This window comes from Electrophorus electricus, chromosome 6, assembly GCF_041902795.1.
Source record: "Electrophorus electricus isolate QZ-2024a chromosome 6, ASM4190279v1, whole genome shotgun sequence".
Taxonomy (NCBI): domain Eukaryota; kingdom Metazoa; phylum Chordata; class Actinopteri; order Gymnotiformes; family Gymnotidae; genus Electrophorus; species Electrophorus electricus.
In genome coordinates, this window is record NC_137502.1 from 24,818,038 (window position 1) to 24,833,317 (window position 15,280).

At 44.2% G+C, this 15,280-nt stretch overlaps 2 protein-coding genes across 4 annotated transcripts; both read right to left on the bottom strand.

Moving 5' to 3' along the window:
* Positions 1 to 1,581: 1,581 nt before the first annotated feature.
* On the bottom strand, positions 1,582 to 5,459 carry c5ar1 (complement C5a receptor 1). The gene is made up of 2 exons (XM_027026870.3): positions 5,351 to 5,459; positions 1,582 to 4,600 (listed from the first exon to the last, which is right to left on the bottom strand). Exon 2 carries the CDS (start codon positions 4,593 to 4,595, stop codon positions 3,510 to 3,512), a length of 1,086 nt encoding a protein of 361 aa, XP_026882671.2. The 5' UTR covers positions 4,596 to 4,600; positions 5,351 to 5,459; the 3' UTR covers positions 1,582 to 3,509.
* Positions 5,460 to 8,208: 2,749 nt separating this feature from the next.
* On the bottom strand, positions 8,209 to 15,022 carry lbhl (LBH regulator of WNT signaling pathway, like). 3 transcript variants are annotated; one of them, XM_081716612.1, is made up of 5 exons: positions 14,886 to 15,012; positions 14,635 to 14,769; positions 10,357 to 10,435; positions 9,768 to 10,083; positions 8,209 to 9,178 (listed from the first exon to the last, which is right to left on the bottom strand). In XM_081716612.1, exons 2-5 carry the CDS (start codon positions 14,640 to 14,642, stop codon positions 9,105 to 9,107), a joined length of 477 nt encoding a protein of 158 aa, XP_081572738.1. In that variant the 5' UTR covers positions 14,643 to 14,769; positions 14,886 to 15,012; the 3' UTR covers positions 8,209 to 9,104. The 3 variants fall into 3 exon arrangements, with proteins under 3 accessions (XP_081572738.1, XP_081572739.1, XP_081572737.1); XM_081716613.1 differs by having other exon boundaries at positions 8,209 to 9,507; positions 14,635 to 15,022; XM_081716611.1 differs by having other exon boundaries at positions 14,635 to 15,016.
* Between the last annotated feature and the right edge of the window lie 258 nt (positions 15,023 to 15,280).

Below are 15,280 nucleotides of genomic sequence, written 5' to 3' on the forward strand. Positions count from 1 at the left end.
TACAGCCTGTAGTGCAGTAATGCCTATTTCTGTAGTTGTCATAGTTTTGTTAGTTTCAACAGCACATATTTTCATGTATTTTCATGTTTTATTGTATTGTGCAGTATAAGTTCTCTCTTTCGCTGTTTACTGCGTGGAAATATATTCACAGTTACTGTCCAAATAAACAAGTTACATGGAAATGTGAGTGCCATTTGCCTTTAGAGGAAAATGACACAATGGTGTAGAAAAGTCTTCAGTGTCAATAAAAAGGCAGTGAAAGGTCTATACTTGTATTCAAGGAATGCTTCCAGGGTTGCTGCCATAGTGACAAAACATCAAAAATGTTTTATCATCAATGAATTTCGTCACTAACGTATTTACTGAAGCAATTACTCCATTTTGAAGCATGAGTTCAATGGTTTGGGTAAGCTACAAACTTTTGCAGGTAAACTATGGTCCCACGCAGGTGATGTATTTGGGGAAATGCACCTAGAGCTTTGGGAGTGTTCAAACTGTTTGAAGAAATGATCTTTTTCAAACAACTTGAAAGCTATAGTAGACATTGAATAAAATAGATTAAAATAAGATAAAATACAACAAAAATTAACATTAACAATGAACAAAAAATGTAAATGATTAATTACAGACTAATTAAGGCTAATCAGATACAGGAACAATGGGGTGAGACCACAAAAGCATTAAAATCAGATCTAAAAGACACAGGTAACCACACTGCACAGATAACCACAGTGTACAGGTAACCACACTGCACAGTTAACCGCAGTGCACAGTTAACCGCAGTGCACAGGTAACCACACTGCACAGATAACCACAGTGCACAGGTAACCACACTGCACAATTAACCGCAGTGCACAGATAACCACACTGCACAGTTAATCAAAGCTAATCAGATACAGGTACAATGGGGTGAGACCGCAAAAGCATAAAAATCAGATCTAAAAGGCACAGTTAACCGCAGTGCACAGGTAACCACAGTGCACAGGTAACCACAGTGCACAGATAACCACACTGCACAGGCAACCACACTGCACAGGTAACCGCAGTGCACGGGTAACCACACTGCACAGGTAACCGCAGTGCACAGGTAAGTATAGTTCATAGGCAACGATAGTGCTCGCTATAGAAAGGTTACACCCTGTTTCTGGCGGTCTGGGGATAATGGACGCCATAAGAAACTCCTTTTGTTTTTGCTTTAGTTTTTGTCTCATCAAAAACAGGAAGTGCATTTTGTCTTACTGAAAGAAAACGAAGCAAACAGGACACGCATTAGGGTTCTTCTGATTAGTAAAACTACCAATAAGCTACTGCAGGAGCAGCATCCATACCTGCAGCCAGTGTGACGTTTTGTTTGGGCGTGGTCGAAAAATCCAAGTTTCCCACTAATAAATCCGACGTTGTGGTGGCGTTCATATGCGCTCATATCGTAAAGATGATATTTCCGACACGAGTTTAGTGGCTATAGATGCATTAATAAATGTTATATTGAGTCATTTTCTTGGCCTGTAGTGACATATGTATGTCAAATAATGCCGAGCCTAAGATTTGAAAGAGCCGATAGACATAGATGATCATGATTCACTCTAGATTTATTAAGAATTGTAAGAAGTGGTCTTACAATCCAAATGATCCACACACAAAAAAAGCAAAACAGTGAAATAGCTAATTAAAGATGTTAGAACAGACAATTGCATAAATGAATAGAGATCAGCTGTTAATGTGTTTGTGTAGGGAGTAGTGAATACTTGAAACTAGAGTATAGTTGCTGAGAAAAGAGGGGTCAAGGTCTAGTGATCTAGTGAGCAGTCGGAGAAGTGAAATCACTTTAGTAAGTGTTTATGGTCCTTTAGCAGAAATCTGAAAGGGTGTATTTTGCTACAAAAAACTTTATAATTGTCACACTTGTCTAGAGTCATGAGTCACAGAAGACTTTGGGAGTTACCATGGAATCATCAATTAAAGGGCATTTTTAAAAAATGATTTCACATCATTCCTGTTGCAGATTGTTATCCAAGTCATGGGATGTTATAATCAGATTGAAGGCATGGTTATGTTTATGTGTAGAATCTGCAACATGCTATGTAGTTAATAGGAAGGTTTATCAAAGGTCAATATTAAGATCAGTGGTTATTAATAAATAAATTAACAAAAGCTCAAGAAGAGCAGTTTGAGATCCTCGAGTAAATGTGAGGTTTTGGATCTGTGTGCATACGGATTAAAACACTTCCCCTTGCCGAGCACTAAGGAAGTGACAAATGGTATTGGCAAGTTACGAGGGTTTCGAAACCTCTTCCTTGTTTCAATTTATTTCTCTTGTTGATTTACTTACAAAGGGCTACTATGGCGTGCTGGTATATTTAGCTGGGCGGTCATGTGCCTGTGGTGAATAGGGTGGTTGGGTAAGAGGTATTTTAACTGTTAACATAGCTTTATATCACTCCTAAGTGCAGTCCATTAAACCGCTGTGTCACCCCTCACTTTCTTCCTGTTGCCAACCAGAAATCTAATTAAGATGCTGTTAAATGTTAAAGTTTATTACTTTGAATGAAGACTTCATACTAACATTGTTAAAATCAATTTTCACCTATGCACTGCACACTGCTCTGGAAACACTGCTGATGCTACTAGCAGAACAGATGCTCTGTGCTGCTTGTTAAACCAGGTTTTGTCCTGCGTGTGGTGCTTGTGGGAAAAGCACCATATCAAAGGTGCTAATCAATGCGGTGTTTGGGGCCATTTTGTGGCTAATGAATATTTAAGTAGGTACTGACTGATGACATAATTCACATTTTCTTGAGGGTATTGCGTTAAACGACAGCACAATTTTACACCTGTTGTTTTTTCATGACATAATTGGTTGGAGCTCTTTTATGTCATGTCGAATTTATATGCTTATCTGTCAAAGCACCACCACCATCTCACCCAGCATGTATCACCACTTTTTCATAACATCCTAAATATGCTGCTTGCACAACACACACACACACGCACGCACGCACGCACGCACACACGCACACGCACACACGCACACGCACACACACACGCACACACACACAGAGAGAGAGCTATGAATATATTAGATTGATATATTGATACGCTAGATCGATAAATGGTTGAATACAAAGAACAAAAGCAAATTTTCTTGTTATAATATATAATGTAATAACATTCTGTTTCATATGATTCATATGCTACCATATTCTTCTTCATATCTTATCTTGATTAAACTGCATGATTTATGTAGCCTAATTAACCTAATTAGTAAAGGCCTTATACCAGGGAAAAGACACCCTGTAAGAGTGTAAGAGTGCCTGTTTTGGGGGTCAGGAGTGGAACCTCATTAGGGTTATCAGGAAAGTCACTAAAATCATTCTCAAAAGCCCAGTAGTGCCAAAACCATGAAGGACCTTCACAGCCACACTGAATCCCTCTGCCTTCTCAACATGATCTTTACATCTACGTGCCCCAGGACCGCTGCCACTCGGCGTCACTCGGCGGGAGCTGCCTTCTCAGCTGGGTTTGACCCCTGCCATCAGCGTGTTGGTGTCAGTGGTGCTCTTGGTGTGAGCTGTCATGCTGAGGCCTGGTGTTGGCCCCTCAGAGGCGAACTGGAGCACGCTTCGCAGCGACTTGGTGATGCTCTCCCGGAAGCTCCGGCCCAGGCACACGTAGAGCAGCGGGTTCAGGCAGCTGTTGAAGTACGCCAGGCAGAGCGCTAGCACCTGGGCCAGGTGCAGGTTAGCCTTGGCGTGTGCATTGGCGTCGGCATTGTGCAGCACCAGCTCGGCGATGTCCACGGCGTGCAGCGGCATCCAGCACAGGAAGAAGCTGAGCACCACGGCGAGGATCACCCGCAGGGTGCGCGCCGAGCGCTGGCTGCAATGCCGCCCCGGCCCGCTCCCCGCCCTCTGGTACACCTTCCAGTGGCTCATGCTGATCACCAGGAACGGCACCAGAAAGCCCAGCAGGACGCGGCCGAGGACGGAACCCCAAGCCTGGGCATGGCTGTTGTAGCCGGCGAGGCACATCTTCTTGGACTGCTGCGTGACCAGCATGGTATGGATGAATTGAGGTAGGCTGGCCAGCAGGGCCAGGAGCCAGGTGCAGAGGCAGGCCCAGTTGGCCCAGCGCGGGTGCCTCCAGTTCTGGCACCAGGCCGGCTGGGACACCAGCAGCCAGCGGTCCAGGCTGATGAGGGTCAGCAGGAGCACGCTGCAGAACATCATCATGTAGAGCAGGCCGGGCAGGATCTTGCAGGCCACAAGGCCGAAGGGCCAGTCCAGATCCTGGGCCAGCGGCACCATGAGCAGGGGCAGCGACAGGCAGCACAGCAGGTCGGCCAGGGCCAGGTGCATGAACCACAGCGCGTTCACCGAGCGCGGCATCCGGAACGCCGTCACCCACACCACCAGGCCATTGCCGGGGACGCCCAACAGGACGACGAGGCCATAGCAGACCAGGGCGACGGTGTGACGCCAGCCCATGACAGACACGCCTCCCTCCTCGAGGAACGTGCAGTTGTTGAACTTGATGCACGGGTGCAGGGTGGAGTTGTTGTACAAAATGTCAAAGTCAAACTCTTCGTAGTAGTCCATTTTAACTGCGATCATAACAAAGAGCAAAAGGGAAAAGAAGGAAGTGAGCTGAGAGGTTGAAGATTTCCCAAACTACCATGTAGTTTCCTCTTGTCAACCCTCCTTAGGGACATTCGTCCACTGAACGCTGTTTAAAGGGGAAGCTGGAATACTAATGATAATGTCACCCACAGCACCAGGACCTGATATGCAGTATATTACAGGGGAAAACCTAAACTTTGCAGCCCAAAGAATTTTTGAAAAACCTTAGAGTGATATTAGACTAATATTAGACGAATGTCTTATCGCTTCAACTGGATCTTTTCTGCGTGCACTCATAACCAGGCTGTTATATTTACCTAGATAACATATTAGCCCGGAATATTAGCCAAAACTTGGTCAAAAAGTCCATAGTTAGTTTGAGTTCATTGGAACTGTTGTATGTGACTGTTCAACACATCTCTGACACCCTTTTCTGTTAAGTCAGCTTGGTCAGCGAAGTCTCAGTTAAGTTTCCTCTGCCACCACATGAAGTTTTCAGCATGGAAGGATACAATCAATAGCAGGTATTTAACATGCAAATCACCAAAGAACACAGTAACATTAAATGGGAATAAAAAGAGAAAAAAAACATTCCTCCTTTTGTCTGAAAGAATAGAGAAATATAGACTACAGTCTATGGAGATAATAAACTTGCATCCTGTGCAAAACAGTGAGACAGTAATGCATACATAATTAACACTAATTAATTAATTATGTTAATTTTTGTCACCCACCTGTGTGTGAGCTTTCACCTGCTAGATGAACAGTGTCTTGACAGCGTCAGCTGCGAGTCCTCTTTAGGGGCGATCTCTCCTGTGTGTGGATCAGTGCAGCCTTGCCTTATGCACGCAGGAAGGAAACAATTGCCAAAGAACTCACAGTGCAAAGCTTTGAATTTAATGTCACATGACATTATATTTGTTAAATACACTGTTTGCACAATTACTAGGCAAGTTGTATTCATTTTATTATTGAACAACTACAGTGCTCTTGGTCTATCCAAAATGTTAATAAACCTCAAATCTGAATATTTAAGATAGTAAAAGTGAGGTTTTGGCCTTGTGAGAATATTTATGTCTATCTATTAGTGTGCAGAATTATTATGCAACTAAATGAAACACAGAACCTTTCCCCATCTCACTTGTTTATTTTCATCTGTTCAAATGAAAATAATAAACAAATAAAATTTATCAATAAACATTTCTGACATTAAAAAAAAATAAATCAGTGACCAATATAGCCACCGTTCTTTTCAATAAGTTATCAATCTTCCATTCAAGGAGTCTGTCAGTTTCTTAGTCTGCTGACGATCAGCTTTTTGTGCAGCAGCAACCACAGCCTTCCAGACACTGTTCAGAGAGCTGTACTGTTTTCCTTCACCACAAGTTCTCAATAGGGTTTAGGTCAGATGAGGAAGGAAGCCATGTTATTATTTTTTCATCTTCATGGCCTTTACTGGCTACCCATGCAGTGAAGTACTTTGATGCATGCGATGGAGCATTGTCCTGCACAAAAATCACGGTCTTCTTGAAAGTCTTTTTCCTGTACTACTGCTTGAAGAAAATGTCTTCTAAAAACTGGTTGATTTTGAGTCTATCTTCAACCTGAAAAGGTCCGATTAGCACATCGTTAATAATACCAGCCCATAGCAGTTCCTCACCTCCACCTTGCTGACGTCTGAGTTGAAGTGGAGCTCTGTGCCCGTTACTGATCCAGCCACGGTCCCGTCCATCAGGTCCGTCAAGAGTCGCTCTCGCCTCATCAGTCCAGAAAACCTTTGAAAAATCTGCCTTTCTTGGCCCAGTCATGATGTTTCACCCAATGTGTCTTGTTCAGTGGTGCTCGGTTTCAGCCTTCCTTACCATCACCAAGTGTCTGAGTAATGAATACCTAGAACATCTTGGCACTCCAGGTAGGTTGCAGTTCAGGAACTACTACTATGAGTACTAGGTACTTGCCTAGTAAACAAAAGGTTGATGGTTCAAGCCCCTCCACTGTAATGTAGCCGCTGTTGGACCCCTGAGTGAGGCCCTTAACCCTCAAGTGCTCAAGTTGTACTCAGTTGTAATTGTAAGTTGCTTTGGATAAAAGTGTCAGGTAAATATCTGAAACAAAACATTTGATGGTTCTGACATCACGCCCCCCATACCTCAGCGATTTAAAGACTTTTTACAATCTCTTTTTTTGGCCCATTTTTCCTGAGAAAAAGAAGCAGCCTAATAATTCCGCACTCTCTCTCATTAGACAAATACGCATCACCTGACATGCTTAAATCCAATAAGCATTCAAGTTTATACAGCTTGGAGTTGGAAAATATGCATAAAAGTGGTGTGGTCAAAAATACTCTGCAATAATTATGCACACAGTGTAACTGCACAGATGTAAAAGCTGCGTTCTGACTGTAAAGTGTCCTTTGGGTCCTGAGAAAGGCACTATATAGGTGACACTTCATTCATAGATATTGTGTGCAGTATGTGCAGGTTATAAGTTGTGAAGGCTAATGTTGGACCAAACTTGCATGTGACTGTATCCTTGACTCCTTTTACTTCTTTCCTTCTTCACTTAAAGGAAAATGGCAAATAGTGGCCGAGGAAGACAGCAATCCTCCGAATGAACATGTTACCATGCAGAAACATTTTATTGCACTTTGACCGTCACCTTCACCTGGCACGAGGATGATGAAGCATGCCTTGGGGGACGGGATCTTTGACTGCAGCACTGCAGGGGGCGCTCACGATCACACAGCAGGTTGTACATCTTTCTGTCGCTGCCTAACCTTCCTTCAAAGAGGCCTGCCTACCTAATCCCATTCTTTTCTTATATCGAGAAAGTCCACTAGAGTCCAGTAGAGTCCAACAGAGTCCAATAGAGTCCGGTCGAGTCCAACAGAGTCCAGAAAAAAATAAACAAAAGACGTTCGTGAAATGCGGAACCGGAGGACGAGCCCAAACCAACGTGGACACTCCTCCTCATTTACTGAGTTCAGATGTTTCAGCCACACCCACTGCTAAGAGGTATAAAATTGAACACACAGCCATACACTCATAGACAAACATGGGCAGTAGCATAGGTTGTGATGATGTCACCTTTGCAACAGGTAAATGTTATTATTATGAGATGTAGGTGTGTAGGAGCAACACAGCTCCGTCACGACACAGTAGACCACACAAAGACACAGGGCGTGGCTGCTGTGAGCCGAAGCACGTAGCATGTACATATCGCCTGTCCTCTGGTGCATCGCTCACTGCAGAGATCTAAACTGCCTTTGGAAACAACGTCAGCACGAGAACTGTCAGTCTGGAGCTTTATGAAATGGGTTTCCTGTCCGACAGTCCGATGGATGAATCTGAGCTGGGCAGATGCCAGGAGAACTCTATCGACCAGAATGCATTGTGCCAACAGTAAAGACTGCTGGAAGTGAGATAATGGTCTGGTTTTACAGAGTTTGGGCTACGCCCCTTAGATCCAGTGAAGGCTAAGCTAACATTAATATTATACAATGACACAGTATTCTTGCTACTTTGTGGCTCCAGGTTGGGGACGCTCGTTCTTTTATGAGTTGTGCAAGCAATAATAGGCTCATATACTCATGTGTTTATTCAAATGAATTTATTAATATTGCTGTGTGGCTATGAAAGTTTCTCACTGACCACAGATGAGAAGAGAGAGACTCTCCAAAACAGGAACAGCTTCAAAAATGTACAGAAAACATAAAATGCACTGCTTACAAAATGAATGACACTGATTAGAACAAAATACACTGCTTAGCTGATACCTTAGCCAGAGTTGCCCTTTGGAAAGCTGCTGTTTATTGTAGGTTTGCTCTTGGACAGGTACACTAGCTGAAACCTATGAGGAATATGACATGACCTTCTAGGAAGCATTTACTTTAAAGCCAGAGTGTGTAATTAAGTAGTATGATCTTTAAAGCCAGTGTATGTAATTAAGTACTATGATTTTTAAAGCTATAGTGTGTATTTAAGTACTCTGATCTTTAAAGCCACAGTGTGTAATTAAGAAGTATGATCTTTAATGACACAGTTTGTAATTAAATATTATCGTCTTTAAAGCCAGATTATGTAATTAAGTAGTAAGAGCTTTAAAAACAGATTATGTAATTAAATCGTATGATCTTTCTTTTAGATATTTTCTACATTTAGGAGGCCCTTGATTAGTAATAGTAATATGGTTGGCCTAAGTTAAAAATCACACCATAATCTCCCTACATCAATGCCGCTGACTCTAAATCTGGTATTTGTGGACCACAGCTCCTGGTTCTACAGAGCTCCAGGTTCTATCACATGGATTGACATTTTCTGTCCTGGTACTAAAGATCTATTATTTTAAGACTGAAATCACTATATTCTACCCATTAAGTAATGAACCAATCCGTTAACTGTCTGAAAAGGGCCCCAAAGGGTTTCTCTCATCTGGGGTTTCCACCCGGGCTCCCCAGAGGTCCCCAGGAGTGGACTCAGGTGCAGACGTTTAGGTTAATGCAGATGCATTCTCAGGAGACAGGCTTGGAGTGTCATCACTGTAGTCACTCAGCTGAAGGAGGTCTGTAGCACAGAGATGGTGGGAGGGGTCAAATGTTGAGGAAGGAGGTCTGTAGCACAGAGATGGCGGGAGGGGTCAAATGTTGAGGAAGGAGGTCTGTAGCACAGAGATGGCGGGAGGGGTCAAATGTTGAGGAAGGAGGTCTGTAGCACAGAGATGGCGGGAGGGGTCAAATGTTGAGGAAGGAGGTCTGTAGCACAGAGATGGCGGGAGGGGTCAAATGTTGAGGAAGGAGGTCTGTAGCACAGAGATGGCGGGAGGGGTCAAATGTTGAGGAAGGAGGTCTGTAGCACAGAGATGGTGGGAGGGGTCAAATGTTGAGGAAGGAGGTCTGTAGCACAGAGATGGCGGGAGGGGTCAAATGTTGAGGAAAATGGATGGTTCAAAGGATATGGTGAGACAAAGAGGAGGTCTGCAAGGGCCTGCAGGTTTTTCAGTGATTCAGATTTTTAACATTTTAAACATTGTTTTTAACAAGCAACCTTTTACTGCAGTAGGAGTTTGAAGGATTTGACTGAAGAAGGGAAATGAAGGTCTGGTGAAACCAAACATGTTCTGCAGGACCTCAGAAGAGCCCGTATCCAAACCTACCTAGAAGAGGGCCGTTTTGCTCATTATTGACGAACACAGAGGACTCTTCCTCCTCGCCCTGCTCCTCGCTATCCTTGTCCTCCTCCTGACCTTGTTTGCCCTCCACCCAATCAGCAATGGCAGCGGGCGGGGTGCCCCGCTCGCCCTCCTCGGTGTCTGCGGGCTGCGGGGGCCAGCGCAGCTCACCGCTCTCCACATCGCTCACGTCCACCGGCTCCACCACGATGGAGGGCAGGCGCTCCTTCCCCTGCTCCACCTGAGCCTGTGGTCCCTCCAGGGTCAGCACCACCTCCACCTCCACCGGATCTGGGAAGATCTACAGAGGGGGAGAGGTAGAGCAAGAGGAAGAGAGAGAGAGAGAGAGAGGGGGAGGGAGAGAGAGCAGAAAGTAAATGGATGGATGGATGGATAGATGGGTGGATGGATGGCTCCCAGGATGACATACAGACAGACAGACAGGCAGACATAGGTAGATGTAAATGGATGGTGGTTTGTGTCCATAGAGTTCAGTGATTGTAGTTTGTGTACTAGTGTTCATGTTAGAGATCTTCTCCCTACTGAGCTGAACACGTGCTGGGTTGTTGGGTACCTTAAAGGGCCTCTCCTCTGTTTCTGGTAGTGGAATTTCAAACATGCCTGAATCCTGGGCACTTAGGTCCCGCATGCATCTACATAAAATATAAAGAAAAAAGGGTTTACTGTGTGTGTGTGTGCATGCATGCATATGTGTGTGTGTTTGTGTGTGCGCGCGTGTGTGTGCATGCGTGTGTGTATGTGCATGTGTGTGTGTGTGAGTGTATGTGTGTGTGTGTGTGTGCATGCGTGCATATGTGTGTGTGTGTGCATGCATATGTGTGCGTGTGTGCGCGTGTGTGTATGTGTGTGTGCGTATGTGAGTGTATATGTGTTTGTGTGTGTGTGTGTGTGTGTGTGTGTGAGTGTATATATGTGTGTGCATATGTGTGTGTGTTTGTGTGTGCGCGCGTGTGCATGCGCGTGCGTGTGTGCGTGCGCATGCGTGTGTGTGCGTGCGTGTGTGTATGTGTGCATGTGTGTGTGTGAGTGTATATGTGTGTGTGTGTGCATATGTGTGTGTGTGTGCATGCATATGTGCGTGTGTGTGTGCGTGCGTGTGTGTGCGTGCGTGCGTGCGTGTATGTGTGTGTGTGTGTGTGTGTGTGAGTGCGTGTGTGAGTGTATATGTGTGTATGTGTGTGTGTGTGTGTGTGTGTGTGTGTGTGTGTGTGTGTGTGTCTGTTATCCTCTGCTCCGCTTTCTCTCTCACACACAGATACACGCCTCTTTCTACATATACTACAGATTTTCTACACATTTCTCATTCCCCTGTTAGTTCAGCAAACACAGTGACAGTGGATCAGGGAGATGGCCATGTGCCTTGTGTTCTTCTGCATCTCACAATGGGCCCCAGACAGAAAGAGCCAAACTGTCTAGATCAGACTTGGTGGTGGTGGTGAATGAGAACACCCACTCTATTAATACTTTCTCTATCTGCAGCATTTTGCGACATACAGTGAAACGTAACAGATTGAGCCTCCCTTACGTGACTCTCTGACTGCCTCCGAACTCAGGCCCAGTTAGCTAAGAACCATGGTCACAGCTGATCTGTGCCTAATGGCTCTGTGTCTGATCATAGCTGAATGAATTACGTCTTCCCGTAGTCATGCTGTTGTTACAAGTGGATTAAAGGAGTGAACTGTGGTCTACAAAACAAGGGAGATACCAGCTTCCATACCCACTGGGCTTTCTAGCATACACCACTTCCCTGGCACTCCATAAATCAGAGCTGGACTGAACCTTACGGAGCTAAATGCCAGGGATGGTCTCTCTGTCTGTCTCTCTGTCTGTGTGTTTTTCATGTTTGCCTGAGGATTTGGAATCATCTTTGAAGATGGACTTGCAGTACAATCTTCTAATATTTTCAAATATTTCTTTCTCAAAATTAAATGGATATCTTTTGAGGCCCTGTTATTTTTTGAGGCAATGTGACTAGAGAGTGGAAATAAGTCAAATATGTCAGATGGACTGATTTTGGTGAAAAATTTAGAGTGTGTCAAGTTCTTTAGCTAAGTAGAGAAATAATGTCATTTGTGTTTGTGTCTTTGTGAGAGAGAGAAATAATGAGAATGAGATAGATGGAGAGAGAGAGAGATGGAGAGAGAGAGAGAGAGATGGAGAGAGAGAGAGATGGAGAGAGAGAGAGATGGGGAGAGAGAGAGAGAGAGAGAGAGAGAGAGAGAGAGTTTTTCCCCTTTGGTTTCAGATTTGTTTATGATCTCCAGAGGAGTTTGATAGGGATTAAAAGGAGCTCAAAAGCTCTCTGACGAACATGATCCTCCTTCCACTTTTGTGTGTATGTGTGTGAGTGTCTGGTTGTCATGTCATGGGAGTTTCATCTAGGCTTGCAAGAGCTATTTAAAATGAGCCAGCCAGGAAAGGAAAGATGAATGCACTGAACACATGCCGACTTTCAACTTTTTGAGTATAGGGCCCCCTTCATTTGGGCCCTGTCAATCTGAGTATAGGGCCCCCTTTGTTTGGGCTGAGTGGCATATCATTTTTAGCCTTCAGAAACTGTTCTGAACCTTTTGCATTGTTTGGTTCTTGGTTGTGGGGTGTAAGACCACTGCACACAGAGACATGACTGTATTTGGCATGTCAGACATCTGTAGCTACCTGGAATATACTATACATCACACCTCAACTAAAAGTTGGTAGTATGCAGTTATTGCTATCAGAGTTCTGAAAGGACATGCTTTATAATAATATAGTATAAGGAACAAGGTTTCACTAAGTGGTTAGCCTTTTTTTGCTTATCATGTGTCACTACCATAACATCTTTCAATTGCCATTTACACTCAGCAGAAGCTCTTATCCAGAGTGACTTACAAAAGTGCTTTATCATTTATTCACAGAATACACCCTAGCCAGTACAGTAGATTAGAGGTCAAGATCGAGTACAAGACCATTGAACTAGAATACTGTTGAAATACAGGGATCTATGCTGATAGCTAGAAGTGTGAAACAAGTATGAGCTCTATATCAGACAATGATGAGTGCGATAACGAAAAATATCAAATTATACGTGCTAAAGTGTAAATGCCACAAATATTCCATAAAAAGATCAGGCTTCAGTCTGCGTTTGAAGACAGAGAATAGTCGCCATGCTTGTCTTCCATGAGACTTGAAGCATGGTATTTCAAGCCGGGCCGTACTTGAGGTTCGAAGTACTCAAGGTACAGATTGGGCTTTGACCACTGACATCATGCATGGAGGGGCTGGACCATTTTTGGCTTTGTAGGTGAGCATCAAGGTTTTAAATCTGATGCGGGCAGCTATTGGAAGCCAATGAAGGGAGCGCAGCAGTGGAGTGACTTGTGAACTTCGGAAGATTGAAGACCACACGTGCTGCTGCATTCTAGACAAGTTGTAGAGGTCTGATGGCACTTAGAGGAAGACCAGCAAGTAGCTTTGAGATGACAAGAGACTGCAACTCACTACTGGGCGGCGTCCTGCAAGAGAAAGAGCCGAATCCTTCATATGTTACAAAGGTGAAATCTGCTAGAAGGACAAACTGGTTGTCCAAAGTTATGCCCAGGCTACGAGCAGCTTCAGATGGTGATAGCAGGGAGTTCTTAAAGGAAACTGTGATCCATGACGCTGTCAGTCAAGCATGCTGAGATATGTCTTGTTAGATAAAAAAGAAGGAAAAAAACTCTTTAACCTCGTTCGTTAAACTTCCGTTTGTCCTCTGCATCTGTGACACCGTCAGAGGATGAGCGGAGAAGCAAGGTTAGATCAATTGATCCCTTGTGATCAATTTTGCTATATGATATCAGGTAAGATGTCTATTATCAATATTTTAATTCAGTCTATGTGTAAGTTCTTCAATCTATAAATGAGTTCATGATCAGAGTAAAATATAATTGTTTAATTTCAGAGTAAAATGTTCTTATTTAATCCCCCCCTCCCCTCAACACACTCACACACACACACACACACACACACACACAGCATCCCCTCAGGTGAACCCCCCCCCCCCCGATTTATTTATTTTTTTACAATTCAACCATTGAGTGGGTTAATTCATCAAGGACATCAGAGGGGGAGTGGGTCAATCCATCAGGGACATCAGAAGGGGAGTATGCACAAATATGCTGTCTGCCTAGCTGTGTTGGGTCAGTAATCCTGTTTTTGTCAGGTTTAGATGACTAAATAAATAAAGACCCTGAACATGTAACTTTAATGCTTTATTGGTTACTCGCTGCACAGCGGTTGCATGTGAAGCCGGGTTCAGGGGTTACTGGAGCTAATTTCGGTTTGGGTGTAGGGTAACAATGATGTGGTAAACTGATTAGGTCTCAAGAGGTCTGAACAACGACCCCCACCCCCACCCCCACCCCACCCCAGGTGAGGAGGTCATTCCTCATCACCAAGGCTACGTGCAGTAGTTAAGCAAACGGAGGGGGGAATCTCCGGATCGGTAAGTAACAGCTTTGGAAAGCAGCTGAACCTCGGAAGGGGGTTTTGGGTTGGTTATTTATACACTCAGAACACTCAATAACATGCCTTTCACACCTCTGCACTTAGTGTGCTGCACTTATTTTGTTTGGGTTTATATATATATATATATATATATATATATATATATATATATATATATATATATATATATATATATATATATATATAATTTTTTTTTGCCCCATATGTTCAGAAGAACATAACAAAATCAGCATTCACTACATTAATATACCACACACATTAACCACCTGCACTGTATCTCTCTCTCTCTCTCTCTCTCTTTCTCGTTCTCTCCCTCAAACAGAAGCATCAAATGTTCTCCTACCCATCCATGGAGATACTTGGGTCTCCTGGGTCACTGAAGTGCTCCAAGCTGGACAGGATGAGGGCCAGAGTGGGGCGCTTCCCACAGCTCCCCCCCTCTGTAGGCTCCAGTGGGAGGTTCTGGTTCTCCAGGGTGCTGCCCAGGACAAGGAGCAGAACTGGAAAAGGCTGGTTCTGGATCTGCTCCACGGAGCTCTACCGTAGGTCAGCACAGACAGTAGTGTTGGCGTGAGAAGCAGGCGATGTACTCACAGTAAGGCTCTGTCCCAAAGCAAGCCCACCGGTCTGCTCTTCTTTCAGCTAACCACATCTGACATGCTGTTTTCCATTCATCTCTCTCACTTTTCACCCTCCCTCACGTCTCCTCCTCTTCATCTCTCTCTCTCTCTCTCTCTCTCTCTCTCTCTCTCTCTCTCTCTCTCTTCTTTTTCTTCTACCAGAAGGGCTTTATAGAGGAGCTGGATTAGTGTCTGTTTCAATTAGAACTGGGCAGCTGGTGACGTCAAGGCAGTGACCCCGCCCTGCTGGCACTGTAGGGCACTTACTCCAGCGCCTGCTGTAATCAGCACAGCGAGGGAGACATTGTACATGTGTGCGTGCACACAAACAAACAAACAAACACAAACACACACACACACACGAGAGTT